The following is a 14,803-nucleotide window of genomic DNA, read 5'->3' as shown; positions in this document are numbered from 1 at the left end:
ATCTAGTGTTTAAGTTTGATGTAACATAATATCACAATGTGTACATTACCTCTGTTCTGTTCTGAGCTGTTCCCCCCTCTTCTATTCTGACCTCTAAATCATCTTCTCAAATGACATTCTAATTTATTACTTTTGTCTTGGACTTTATGCATCACTTCATGTAATAACTGACAGCTGCATCATTCATCTCACTATAAGCCAGCTAGCTCACAGGCCACAAATCCCACACCCTGTGACTTTCCTAGCCCCTCATTCATAATTTTTATTTAATTTGGGGGGAAAATATGAGTGTTTTTATGAGTCCCCTGCTATGATTCCATGATCCCAAAACGCTTTTGTCGGGCTCCTCAATTTTTTTCCATATTAAGGACTTTTTTTAAAAAAAATCTCCCACAGAGAATGCCAAAAGCTTTTATGTGTGCCCTAAGTTCCCAAAACGTCCTTTGCCACACAGCCTCAGAGGGTTGACCATGGGTTACTGTAACCTTTGGCCTAAAAAAGGTTAGCCATCCCTGCTATGACCTCAGTATTCAAGATTTCTCATGCTATTTTTCCTCTTTTAAATCTCAGTGAAGGTAGGTGCCGATTATGTTTAAAATCAACTTTCTTATGATAGAAGGTTGAAAGGCTATAGGAAGCATAACTTGAAGTATTTTTATTTTTGTCTCCAAAGGTGGTTGTGGGCTTTCCAGCTCCAAAATTTTATTTTTTTACAGCTTTTAACATAACAAATCCTGGCATTCCACTTTCTCCCACTTGCTTCTGGAAAGCTGCTTCAACTGTTTTTTTCTCTCCCTACGGTGAGATAATCTTGACATGTGGAAACTGCATGCACTGGCACTTTTGAAGTATGGAGTGAGTGTTTGTTTATTATGTGGCAAGTACATAGGTCAAGAAGTGTATGCTGTGCAGGAAAAAACATTTGAAGGAGCTTAAGTTATCAGCCTTGTTAGTTTATCCCCTTGTTGGTTATTATTAATATTGTTTATAGGATTTTCACCCCTCCTCTCCCCAAGAGCTAGATCACCTTTAATATTTTAAAGATGGTCAAACGGAATATCTTGCCCAGCACCTAGTCATTCTGTATTATATTTCCTTTACTTAGTGAATGGGGGACCTTGGTCTGGTGAAGCTCCTAGACGCAACAGCCATACCTTTAACTGCCGGATGTTGGTAAAACCTTTAACTGATTCTGAAGAAGAAGGCCATGATAACCAGGAAGCACATCAGAAATATGAAACTATGCAGTGCTTTGCTGTTTCTCAACCAAAGTCCATCAAAGAAGAAGGTGAAGGTAATGAGAACATATTTTATGAGATTATTTTATGTTCAGTCTTTCCTTTAACCCTCCCTGATATTTTATTGAGGCTTCTTTAACCATCTAAATTAATGGTACTTACATTGTTGTCTTTGACTCTGTGACAGGCACTCGTTGCTTAGGTGGAAATGTGTATTTTTTCCTGACCCTTTGTGAAGTATCTAATTAACAAGTACAGTAGATGAGCCTTCTTTTTTTTGGAACTACATAAACACTGGCAGCATTATGTGTAGATATACATACGTATAGTTTGCTTCTTGCTTATCATAAGCACATTTTGGAAGTTAATGCATCTAAACCATTTTGATGTGACATTAAACAGGGTCCTACTCTTTTCACTGGCACTCCCTCCAAATTAGGGGAGAAATTATGGTGGGATTTGCTGCAGTGAAAGCATAAGCAGAACTGGCCCACTGATTCCCCTCCCCCTTTGGAAACACTGCACTTTCCCTTCTTTTAGTTTCCCGAAATTACAGTTTTACTGTCTACTAAATTGCTTATTCTTTTCTTTTGCTTATCTTGAAATATGAGATGCACTTTTGAGCTACTGCAGCTTTGAAATGTTTCAGGTTTATAAATATTCCCAAAGTGTCTTCACACATGGCATGTGTTTTGAATGAAATATTTAAACTGCAGCATTCCAGATGTGTGCAGTACCCAGGTGAGAGAGAAGATAAATGCAGCTGCTTATTTTTTATAATGGTCTTTCCAACACACTGAAACTAATCTACACTTAAATGTAATGTTATTGTGCTTGGAGTATGAGTGACCCAAGTCAGAATGCTTTCACTATCAGCCAAGAACTGGAGTGGCTTTAACTGGTGTGTAGACCATTTTCTACTTTTCTCTGATCTACTCAGACATCCATTTGGCTCAAGGGCAGCTGCCAAGCAAGGACCCCTTAGGTTTTAATGCTTTGGGGTTGTTCAGGGAGTGCTTGAGAACTGCTTGTTAGACATCTATACATTTGGCATTGGAAGTGTTTTAAAATTTCCTGTTTGTAATTCATGGAAGTATTAGAAGGGAGCAGGAGCACTAGGTATCAAATGTATGACAGCAGTTATTGTGGTGTGGTTATTACTCATCTTTTGGTTGGGAGTTCTGGGGATTGAATTGGGGATGTCTGAAAGTGAGGCTGTTTATATGAAGCTAAGCAGAATAAGATGGCATGAGAGGAAGGACAAAAGATTTGGAAGGCATTTTTTCTTATGGGGGGGGGAGGAATTTCTGGGATCCTCGTGATGCTATCATGTTTCGAAGTGATAGAAGGTTGGATCTAAGGAGCCAGTTTGGTTATTGCTATGCCCTATGATCTTGAGAAGAGATTTGGATTGCAATCCTTATGGATGTGGAGTAGCGGAGAAAGAATGGGTGGTGTGAGATAAGAGGTGTCACAGAAAGGATTAGAGTAAGATCTTCGTTGTTGTGTTTTGAATGTAATGTAGCAAGCACAGCGAGCAGACTGAAAATCCATTTAAGGGGTCTGTCGGATGCAGGTACAATAAGAGAATAATCAGTTCTGCATGTCATATTTTTATCTTTGTTGTTTTAGTGTAAGTTTTTTTAAAAAAAATTAATATGGCCCAGCATAGATTTAGCAAACCTTTTCCTCAAATTAAAAATAATTTTGTCCCATTTAAGATCTTCAGTCTTGCTTGATTTGTGTGGCAAGAAGAGTTCCAATGAAGGAAAGGCCACTTCTGCCCTCATCAGAGACATTTAGCACTCGTCAAGATCTGCAAGGTACCGTGAAAGTGAAAGTCAAATCTTCTTTTATTAAAACAACAAAAAACTGACATAGTTTCTAATAGCAGCCTTATATACCTTCAGGCAAGATAACTTCACTTGACACTAGTACCATGCGAGCAGCTATGAAACCTGGCTGGGAAGATGTGGTGAGAAGGTGCATCCAGAGATTCTATGCACAGCATGAGGGAGATATGTCTTTTGCCAAGAGGCATCATCAGGAGGGTAAGGATCCATTGTTTCTTCAAGCATGTTTACAGTAGAAAGAAAAGCACAAACTCTTTTGGCAAGTCATGATCCTGAAATCATACAGCAGCTCCAATACAATACAGACATGGAGTGCTAAGAACTGCAAAGTCTTCCCCATTAGCTACAATATCAGAAACTGCTTCATGTGTCGGTAGAACTGTCTACATTTTATATATATATTTATTTATTTATCTGAACATTTAAATCTTAGTTGTCCATGATAAATTATACTCTTGATGGACTACAAATAAAAATATAAGCCAGCAAACCAATTAAAATCAACATTTCAGTGGATGGAGAAGTCTGTCCTAGGTATATTGAAAACCCCATGAGCTGTAGATTGGCTTTGCTTGATTCTTTTCAGAATATATCTAAGCACTGTTGTTGATGAAAACACTTTAAATAGATGAAAATACTTTAAATAGAATAGACAACTGAGGAAGAAGGGAATGTGATCAAACGGAATCTGACTGACCCAAATATGAATCTAGAGAGCTTATGTAAATTTTGAACCACCAAGCGATGTATCTCTCCCGTCAATGTCTTTTTACTCCTGAGGAATTACTTGGATTAGGTGACGGCACAATTTGGACAAGAGAGCTGTTTTGTGCAATACATTTAATAAGAAAGTACTTTGTGTGTCATGCAGTGACTAATGAAATGGCATGTGACACTTTCCCCGGAGATGTTTGAAAAATGCAAATGTATTAATTTATCCTAATTAAAGGTTCCAGTAAAGCGGGGTGAGAAACCTTTTTCAGTTCAAGGTTGCATTCCCTTTTGACCAACTCTCTGAGGACTGCATGCCAGTGATAGGCTGGGCCATAACAAGTGTGGAAATGCATAAACTGGTCATGGCCATCCCCCACTTATGCCACCCATACACATAGCACATAGATTTCCACTCCCTCCCCTGCCTCCAAAAAAGAAAGCAGTTGGGGATGAACAAAGCCTTTTTACATTTGGTCTTTTTCCTCCCAAGCTGCAGTTTCCAAAAAGATTCTGCTGGTTCCCCATCTCTCCTGTAAATCTGTCCCCTTCTCTGTTGGGTTATTTTAAAGTTCTGTGCTTCCATAGTGGTATTTTGAAACAGTTTGTGCTACTCCTATTATCATCTGGGGTAAAATGTGATAACTGCTGAACAAGGCACAAATTATATAGAAAAGAAAGAAAGAAAGAAATGGTGCCATGCTGATTTAAACTGTAATAAGGACTGGATCTTCAGTCCTCAAGAAATCCATCTTGAAAGCACCACTCATTTCTCAGAGGCTGCACTAAAAGAAAGTGTCAAGAATTAAGTCATTTGTTAGTTCATGTGTTTTCTGTGGAGAGTATGGTTAAATTCAACATTAAGGCCTGAAAACATGAGGTTGCTTGGTGAATGCTCTTGGGCATCATTCCTGAAGTTGCACTTTCCTGTGCTTGCCAACCAGCAATGCAAAAATTCAAAAGATCTCTAGAATCTCACTTGCCACACCATGAGGGGCTGTTTGCTGGGGAGATATACTGAATAGTGACTTAAAGTTTGGAGGAAATTTAATTATTTTCTTCCATCTTATTAGAACCTCTTCTGCTACAGTAGGCTGCATACTCTTAAGAAGCTAATTTAGCATACATGTTGCAACTTTGTCATCACTTTAGAACAGGCACCCCCAAACTGCGGCCCTCCTGATGTTTTCGCCTACAACTCCCATGATCCCTAGCTAACAGGACCAGTGGTCAGGGATGATGGGAATTGTAGTCCAAAACATCTGGAGGGCCGAAGTTTGGGGATGCCTGCTTTAGAAGGATGTATCTCTTTACCTCTTAATGTGGTGTACACATGAAATTGCTTTGAGCTCCAGTGCTGTGAACTCTCAACCCATCGGGTTTGTACCCATGTTCTGTTGAACCGGCAGGTGAAGCATTAGGGCAGTCATTAGGACTCTAGCTTTGTATGTTGGGAAGATGGCATGCACTAACCCTGGATCAGTGCCAGAAAACACTTTGAGATGCCTTCTGAAATTTGACTAAGTGAAAAGAGTGTCAAGCAAAGTCCTGAGAATCAAATTGAGTATTTCCCCCCTTGGTTTTAGCAAGACCCTACTTTCATTCATAAATAGGACAGGTAACGTGCTTTTCCGTACCCCTAAATTCAATGCAAAATGTCGTGCTAATTCCATGTCACACAAAACTAAATCAAAATGCTTTATTTTATTTGGCAAGCTATAACTTTAATTGGGAGTAATTTGTCACATGGCATCTTTTTTAAAAAAAAAAATCCTAAACAAAATCTGTGGTTGTGGATTTGACTACACACACCCAGTTTTAAAAATGGATTAACTTCAGCATTTTTAACATCAGAGTTGTTGACAAGGGAGTGTTGGAATTTCCTGCTCTGAACTAAAAGCACTGTTGCTGCTGAGAGTTCTGCCCAAAGGTTAGACTGAAACAATGACATACCTTCAGTGTGAAATTTTACTTTACATTATGCCACAGTTAACAGGCTTTGTTTTTCTTTGCATTCCTACTCTACATAAACTCTTCTGGCTGTTTAACTTGTGTTTCCTGTTTTCCTGTGCCAAAATAATAATTTAAAATGTAGTAGCACGATAGAAAACTTTGAGGCAGGAACAGGGGAAAATCCTACCATACCAGTGTTGCAAGACTGGGGGAGGGGGAAAAACTTGTCTAGCATTGTCAGAGTCTGAATGTTACTTGATCTAGTATGTGATTGACACAAAGATGTTGTCAAAGATAAATATTTTAAACCTTAACTCTTGTTTTTCAGCATTATGTATTCAAAATGTGGAAATGGTTAAGGGAGAGGCATAAATATAATTTTCCCAGGATAGGCATAAACACAAGTATGAAGGAGTTTTGAGCCAGTTCAGGAAAATCAAGAATTGAAACTAGTTTATCAGGTTTCATAGTGAATAAAACATTAAAATAAACCAGTTGGTAACTCACTGTTTTCATTTAAAGATGGGGCAAAATTGAAATTCCAGATCTGGAAAAGCACATGTTTTTTGCAGTGCAACTTAAAAGTGTCTTGTGTCAGTGTTCAAATCCCGAAAGCCAGATTTAGCGGGAGGTATGTGCAAGGAAAATCCCATTTTTGTTGAGCTGAGTAAAATTATTTAATAAAATTATATGTAGACATATATAAAAAGGTTGGGCACTAAGCAATATTTCTTCTTCAAAGACTTGGATGATAGAAATTTACAAGAGAGCATATGGGGTCAGAGTCTGTGGGACTGGGGCCCACCTTTTTTTCATTTCGGCATGTCCGTGACCTGCGCGCATGCGCAGAAGCGCTAAATCTCGCTTTGCACATGTGCAGAAGCGATGAATTACGTCACGCGCCTGTGCAGATGCGGCGCTCAGGATGCGACCTTTTCAGGTTGCGAACGGGCCTCTGGAACGGATCCCGTTCGCAACCAGAGGTACCACTGTATTTATTATGTTGAAGTTCCTCCCTTTACTTAAATAGGCTGTGTTTTCTACTGAGAGCATTTGAGGGAAGATGTAGGAGGCTGGCCCCAGGTTTTGCTCCAGGTTACTTTCCTGCTGTGGGTTAAACCACAGAGCCCAGGGCTTGCCGATCAGAAGGTCGGCAGTTCGAAATCCCCGCAACGGGGTGAGCTCCTGTCATTCGGTCCCTGCTCTTGCCAACCTAGCAGTTCGAAAGCACACCAAAGTGCAAGTAGATAAATAGGTACCGCTCCAGTACCGCTGGCCACATGACCCAGAAACTGTACGCCAGCTCCCTCAGCCAGTAAAGTGAGATGAGCATCACAACCCCAGAGTCGTCCACAACTGGACCTAACGGTAATGGGTCCCTTTACCTTTTACCTCCCCGGCACACTGCTCATTTTTCTGCCATCTCCAGCTAATTGCAGGAGTTGTAGACAAACTATTCTCCCCTTCCTTGTCATGTCATGGCTCAAGTTGGCATATGTTCAGGGAGAAATTTCCATCCCTGGGGATGCTAGTCCATATATTGTATCATTCTAAGGTATGCTCCTGGTTAACAAATTTATCCCTGTCAGTGTCCTTTGCTAGTTTGTCTAAAGTAGAATGGGTTGGAATGCTTTGTAATAATTATCTGGAGACATGTCAGGAAGCTAGCTGTGACTAGCTTTGTCCCTGGCAAGTTAATTTCAGTTGTGAGTCACTGTCTCCTCTGGTTGGAACAGGTGGAAATCATTCTTATTTTAGATTATTCTCCATGAGGAGAAAATTTGCAGGTAAGTGCACTGTTTTTGCAATGCTGGCACCGTCTCTAACTCACTCTTTCAGTTAATACTTTACTGCAGTTGCACTTTGGTCTTAATCTGCAAAACATTAGCTTTTCCTTTGACACAGCCTTGCTGATTTTGCAAAAGAAAATGCAGATTTTTCTAGCTTTCTAAAGAAGGCAATGAAAACAGAGTCCACATTTTCATGTGGATTATCCTGCAGCCTGGATTTCTTACCACTTTTTCCTTGTTTTTCCTTGTTTACAGTGCTGAGGCAGGGACTAGCTTTCAGTCCTGTTTATCGATTTTCCTTGTCTGACGGCAACATAGTTGCTGCCCAAACGAAGAGCAAGCTCATCCGTTCTCAGACTACTGGTGAACCTCAGCTTGTAATATCCTTGCATATGCTTCACAGGTAATTTATACAATTTTTGCTGCCTTGAAAAATCTTCAACCTCACATCCTAACAACAGCTGCAGCAAGAGTACATAATTTATCATGCATTATTGCAATAGCCCCCTTTAGCGATATTGGGTGTTGCATGACAGTAAAATATAGGTTTGATTTTAATGGTTTTTGTTTTGTAAAGAAAATATCCTAGTCCACTTGTTTGTAAAAAATACCAATTATTTAAACAGTGCTTCCACCCAACCACATGAATTTGGGACTGCAGTTGAAGATACAGATTGGTGTTTAAAAGCTCTTTTATCACTTTGAGGTCCACAACTACTTTGACCACACTTAATTTTAACGTTCCACATAAGATAAAATCGTAATACTTCATGTAGTACATTTGGTATGTTGAGCCCCTCACTTTGTGTACAGGCATGGAAATCCTTGCAGGACTGGTTGCATTCTCAACTCAGGCTCATTCTGGGGTTTGAAGGGTTTCGCTATTGGGAAATCTGAACGGTTTTTTTGTATGCACTAATGATATTGTTTTGTGAGAAATTTTATAAGCACTTAAGAGAACTGTTTGGACAACACATCCTTGCATGTAAATATTCACTATTGTTTCTGTTCAACATCTCCTTCACTCTTCCAAGAGAGATCATTATAGGACAAAAAAATGAAGAATGTAGACAGAGGGAAATGCCAGCTTTTTCTCCAGAATCTGCAGTTTCTATTCATTAAATATGAAACGTTCAGTGCTTGGTTATGAGAAGCAATTGCATATTTGTGTCAGACTCAATTTTGAACTATGCATAAGTTTTAATAAGAATTATCTTTCGTTGTTGTTCATCTGTTAGCTGCTGAACATTGTACAAAAAAGACTTTACTGACTTTGACTATACCCACTAACATAGCTGTTTAAACAATTCAGAACTGTTTTTGTTGGAATTAAGGGGACCTTTTTATATTTTGAAGGTGGCTGATGAGGCAGCAAGCTAAATAAAAACTGCCAGGCTACAGGGCACATACTTACAAGAAAGTTAAGTTTTTCTAGCTTACAATGCAATCTGAGAAACAGTAAATTAACATGAACCTTTGGGGGTTTTGTGCATTTTTAAACATAATTTCCCCTTTCATTTTAGTCATCTCATGCTAACGAGAATTGACTGGACAGTTTCTCTTCCTCCTCAGCTTTTCTTTCTAGTTCTCATGCCACTAGCAGGGCAAAGTTTAAATGTTTCAGCTGTAGAACTTTCAGTGCAAACCCTGCAAAGGAATGTTTAAACCAGTGCCAAAACTCTATTAAATATAGTTAGTTCATAAAGCACTTTTCCTTCAGTGTTCTTTCAGTAATTTCAGCAAACTTGTAATTTTTAAGAAACCTTTTTTGGGGTGGGGGACATTGATAGCTCTCATTTTTAAGTCTGTAGAAAGGAACTGACTACAGATGTTATTCAGTGTAAATTGATAACAGAACTAAAACCTTATGTGCAAAAGAAAATCTGCAAAGAGAATTAAACTTGGATAGTCTTCAAAGATATTTCATGCACATATCTTCTATCAAGAAATGTATTTTCAAACAGCAAAGCTTGTTCCTGAAAAATGTGATTCTTCCCTAGATAGTGCTACTGTATAGAATGTGGTTCACGTGTATGCTATGGCTCTCAGCATGGGGAAGTGATGAGAGAGGCAGTGCAAGGAAGCTATTTTGCGTCCTTAGATGCACATGTAGGGAATTCAATCCAGGAAAGAGTGGGAAGAAAACTTACCCTGAGATTTTAAGCAATGGATCTCAAGGCAAATCTTCTTTCTCCAGGTTCCTATGGTAGGCTCCCCTGCATGAGATTTAAGGCATCCCCAAATAGCACTTGCTCAGTTTCTTATACCTGCACGCACTGAAAAGCCCAAATGGTAGAAGATATGGGGGCATGTCTCCCTGTTTTTTATAAACTGATTAGAGATATGCTGCTGCAAAGAGGAGATTTAATCTGCAGTCTCCACACAGCCGCCAACACTGCTTGTCCAATGGTTTCCTAAAGTAGTGGGTGGAGATATTTCCCAATTAGCTTCCCTGCTAATTGCCTTATATCTCTCTTCCCCACTGCCAGAAGCCACTAGGATAGTCCGAGTTCCCCACTTCACAGAATATTTGGATTGGAATATTTATTCTACCCATGTTCATGCTGCAGTGTACATTTAACAACCTTTTGTTTTTAAACAAATAGTTTTGGGCTGGTAATATAGTTTTCTCCTCCTCTTCTCACTCCAAGTCATTTATTGCATACATATGGAATAACATGCTGTTTACCTGTGGGATTATTCTACAAGGGATAATATTTGGTTGGAACACACTTTAGTCATCTAGAAAAACTTTCCCCTCTCCCCCCCCCCATCGCTGTCCTTCATGCACATTCTTCAGCTTGCATGTACTCACAAAATCTTTCTCTAACTATGCTGATCTCATTCTGAACTTGTTTACTGTACTGTAGTTTTTTTGGCTCGTACTTTGAGATGACTTTTAAAACTTGCTTTTTACTGTAACTCTTGTTGGCAAATGAGGCAGCAGTTTCAAGGCTTAAAAGGCATGTTCGTTTACTTTCAGATTGTCAACAAATGCCTATCCTCTTTCTGCTTTCTTTTTTCAGAAGCAGATTTGTCTGATTCTCTCTTATATAATCAAAATAGTAAAAACTTTATTTGCTATCAGAACAAACTTGTAGATATCCAATTGGAGCTTTCTCTCTTATGTGATATTAAGATATCTGTTAAGACAGAAATGAACCCAAGAGCCATGGGATCCATTTCCAGCTGTTATAACTCATTTGGGTTCCTTGCCAAAATAAATATATTTCCACAGTCAGTGGTGACTCAGTGAGATGGTTTGTTGAGATGATGGTTCTGTTGTCAGGTGAAGCAAGGGTTGACTGGATAGTCTGTGCAGTGCGTAGCCTCAATATTTCATGAGAGCAGAGCTCAGATGTTGCTTCAGCAGCAGGCCTCCTCAGATTGAGCCTTAAATAGGAGCTGCAGCTATTTCTCTGTTGCTGAGAAGAGACTTCATTTAAAGGGGCCCAGGCTGCTTTAGCAGTTGATTTCTCTGAAGAGCAGGGAAGGCTGTAGTTGCTGTAGGAGTTTTGAGGTGGAGTTCTCAAGGGACATGATGCCCTTGGCCAGAGGGATGCTGGCACCAAGGATTCTTCCTGCAGAAGCACTTCCAGTTGGTTAGGTGCTTCTGAATCCACAAGCTCATCCTCTGAAAAAGGCTCAGGTCATGACAGTTACCACTATCTCCTGTTGAGTGTTGTTGCATGGAGGAGGGGACCAGCATTCTTAACTCAGTCCTGTGCAGGTGTGTGGCTACTGAGTGGCTAGTTGCATCCACCATAGGTCTCCACATTACCTCAGGGCCTTAGGGTCTGGCTCCCTCATGCCGTGGATCTCAGCAATGGATACCAGCAACCTCCAGCAAATTATCTTTGTTCATCTGTAAAATAGAAAAAGCAATGATCTTTGTCAAAAAGGTAATTGCTTCGGTTTGTTCCTTTTCTCTCTTTCATTATGAACAAGATAAAGAAATGTTAGTAGACACCCCAGGCTTAGAAATACATCAAGATAAAACAAATGCTATGTCCATCTTTGCCTTTGGGATTGTCAAATCTTTATTTTATCAATTGTGTCTTGTATTAATCATATTTAAAATGTAAATTTTAATAATGTTTTTGTTCCTTTTTTACTGTTTCAGGGAACAGAATGTTTGTGGAATGAACCAGGATTTAACTGGACAAGCAATGGGAAAGCCATTGAACCCAATTAGCTCCAGCAGTCCTGCCCATCAGGCCATGTGCAGTGGGAATCCAGGTCAGGATATGACCATCAGTAGCAATATGAATTTTGCCATAAATGGCCCGAAGGAACAAATGGGCATGCCAGCAAGTAGGTTTGGTGGTTCAGGCGGGATGAACCATGTGTCAAGTATACAAGCATCCACTCCTCAGGGTAGTAACTATGCACTAAAAATGAATAGTCCCTCTCAAAACAGCCCTGGCATGACACCAGGTCAGCCAAACTCTATGCTATCCCCACGGCACCGTATGAGTCCGGGAGTGGCAGGCAGTCCTCGGATCCCACCCAGTCAGTTTTCCCCTGCAGGAAGCTTGCATTCACCTGTTGGGGTTTGCAGCAGCACAGGAAATAGCCATAGTTATACCAACAGTTCCCTCAATGCACTTCAGGCTCTCAGCGAGGGGCATGGAGTCTCTCTGGGGTCATCCTTGGCATCACCTGACGTAAAAATGGGTAATTTGCAAAATTCCCCTGTAAGTATGAATCCTCCTCAGCTAAGCAAAATGGGAAGCCTGGACTCTAAAGATGGCTTTGGACTTCATGGGGAGCAATCGGAAGGTACAGCTGGACAAGCCGAGAGTGTTTGCCATTCAGGAGAACTGAAAGAAAGTAATGATGGCCTGCCCCAGGTTGTTGGTGAGAGGCCTGATGGACAGAACAGACTTCATGATGGCAAAAGCCAGACAAAGCTTTTACAGCTGCTGACCACCAAATCTGATCAGATGGAGCCTTCACCTTTGTCTAACGCTATGGGAGATGCTAACAAGGACTCCGCGGGAGGTTTATCTGGTTCTGGTTCAACACATGGAACCTCGCTCAAGGAGAAGCATAAAATTTTGCACAGGCTCTTGCAGGACAGTAGTTCTCCTGTAGACTTAGCCAAGCTCACAGCAGAGGCCACAGGGAAAGAACCGAGCCAGGAGACCAGTAGCACAGCTCCTGGTTCAGAGGTGACTATAAAACAGGAACCGGTGAGTCCCAAGAAGAAAGAAAATGCACTACTTCGCTACTTGCTAGATAAAGATGATACTAAAGATATTGGTTTACCAGACATTACCCCCAAGCTGGAACGGTCGGACAGTAAGACAGACCCTTCCAGTAGCACAAAGCCAGTAACTATAAAGACAGAAAAAGAAGAGATGCGCTTTGAGCCGAATGAACAGGTAAGAGACTCTTTTTGTTGTTGTTGTTCATTCAGGAAATTTGTCATGGAAATTATCCTTACTCATTTGCATCAATGTCTTCCCTTTATGCAGGATTGTGGGTTGTTTTTTGTTTTGTTTTGGCTAGGGTGGTTGATTATGTTTGTGACTGGAGACAGTTGCCTTGCTTGTGTTGCCAAGACCTGGCTGGCTGAAAGATCCAATCTAGACCTTGCCAGTTAGTAGCAGTATGGTTCTTGGTAGAACATCAACTGGGTGTTGGGGAGGAAATGTAGGCGTGAAGAAGCAACAATTTTTAGAAAAAGCCTGTGACATCGGCTTTCTGTGAGGAGGGTGCTGAAAGGGAACATCAGAGGTAGTGAGATGCAAATCTAGTACATTGGGCTGATTGAAAAAAGCATTCCACAGAGGAAGGACGAAATGGTTCATTATGCAAACTGCACAAAAGTGCCCTAAAATGACATGGATACTTCTGTGCAAAAATATACAACGACAGCAAAAACTCACTCTAGAGTGAGAAAGTGAAAGAATCATAGCTGGTGCAGGATAAACTTACAGGAAGTATAATCTAAATATAGATCAAAGCTTAACCCATTTGCTGTAATGATAGAACAGAGAATATTATAAATTGTTCCTCTGTCCTCTTGAGTCTTCCTCTCATCCTTTTCTCCTTTCTAGAACAAAAGCGGTAATGTTTTTGCAACACCTACTGGATAGAATTGTTTATGCTTTACTTTTGATGTCTGTTGAAAATAATGGCTAATTTCTATGTATAGTTTTTATTGTAAATATGGCATGGTCATAGTAGAGTAAATATTTTATGAGGAGGAATTTGACGGAAAAAAGAATAACATTTTCCTTTCTAGTGTAACTTTTTCTGAACAGGAAATACTTTGAAGCATGTAACAACACCAAAAATAGCATTATTCCAGGTAGCTTATTTAAATAGTCATCTTCCCAGCATACAGATTTGCTTCTCAACTGTTTCAGATTTTTTTTCTATCAAAATCATTTCTAAACAATTCCACCCCTTTTTATGTTTCTGAGTTTTATTACAGCTAGCTACTAGATTTTGGTCAAACATACATTCTAAAAGTACTTGTTTATTAAATGTACACCATCAGTTTTTGTATAGGAGGTAATAATGGTCGTGTTATCTAAGCATTTCTGCCCCTGTAGCTCAGACCTGTTCTGGTGTGTTGTTGGTTTATAAGGCAGTCTGCTTATAAAACGGCTGCCAAATTATAAATTTGTGTTGTGTTTACACAGCAGTCCTCTAACTTAGGTAAAAATTACTGTCCCCCCCCAACTTTGTCAGTATGTGTCCCTTTTCTTCCAAAACTGTAGTAGAGTTTCATGCTTAAATATCTTCTAAAAACAACAAAGCTTAAATACAAATGATAGTTCCAAAGAAATCATCATGAGAATTTTTTTTTTATATAAACGTGACTCTGTAAATCGAGCTTTTTCCTCCTTCCCTCATCCAAGCTTTGAAAAGACAAAAGACAGGTGGCAAGGACATTTGTGTGGGATGCAATTTATGCTGCATGGAATGGGCAAAAGCAGCTGGAAGGAGCAGAAGGGTAGACCCAGTTTACTGGTGCTGATGAAATTCCACCCCCCCCCCCTAAGTTTAAATATGGATGTTGAACCCTAACTCACATTCACCCTTGAAAAGCACAGAACACATGAAGCCCCTGCCAAATTTGAACCACACATTCAGCTATATATAGGAATGGTCTTATATTGAAATGGTGGCTTTGGAAGCATTCACATTTGAGTTTGCTACGTGGAAAACTGCAGAGAAACAGGTAGAATGCTGGGGCAAATTTAAGTTTTGAATGCTTCTGGCATGTTTTATAGTTTTAATT

General features: G+C 39.9%; 1 protein-coding gene across 10 annotated transcripts in view; it reads left to right on the top strand.

The window, feature by feature from the left end:
* Positions 1–14,803, top strand: part of NCOA2 (nuclear receptor coactivator 2) — a 130,663-nt gene that overhangs the window by 90,929 nt on the left and 24,931 nt on the right. For all 10 annotated transcript variants that reach the window (XM_035125673.3, XM_088675598.1, XM_035125669.3 and 7 more), the window contains 5 exons: positions 1,106–1,294; positions 2,960–3,061; positions 3,149–3,289; positions 7,801–7,948; positions 11,669–12,932. In XM_035125673.3, the coding sequence (XP_034981564.1) occupies positions 1,106–1,294; positions 2,960–3,061; positions 3,149–3,289; positions 7,801–7,948; positions 11,669–12,932 (1,844 nt within the window). The remainder of the gene's footprint in view (positions 1–1,105; positions 1,295–2,959; positions 3,062–3,148; positions 3,290–7,800; positions 7,949–11,668; positions 12,933–14,803) is intronic.

Source organism: Zootoca vivipara, chromosome 8 (genome assembly GCF_965207765.1).
Source record: "Zootoca vivipara chromosome 8, rZooViv2.hap1.1, whole genome shotgun sequence".
Taxonomy (NCBI): domain Eukaryota; kingdom Metazoa; phylum Chordata; class Lepidosauria; order Squamata; family Lacertidae; genus Zootoca; species Zootoca vivipara.
Note: the sequence above shows the minus strand (reverse complement) of the source record. Positions and strands in the feature narration are given on the sequence as shown.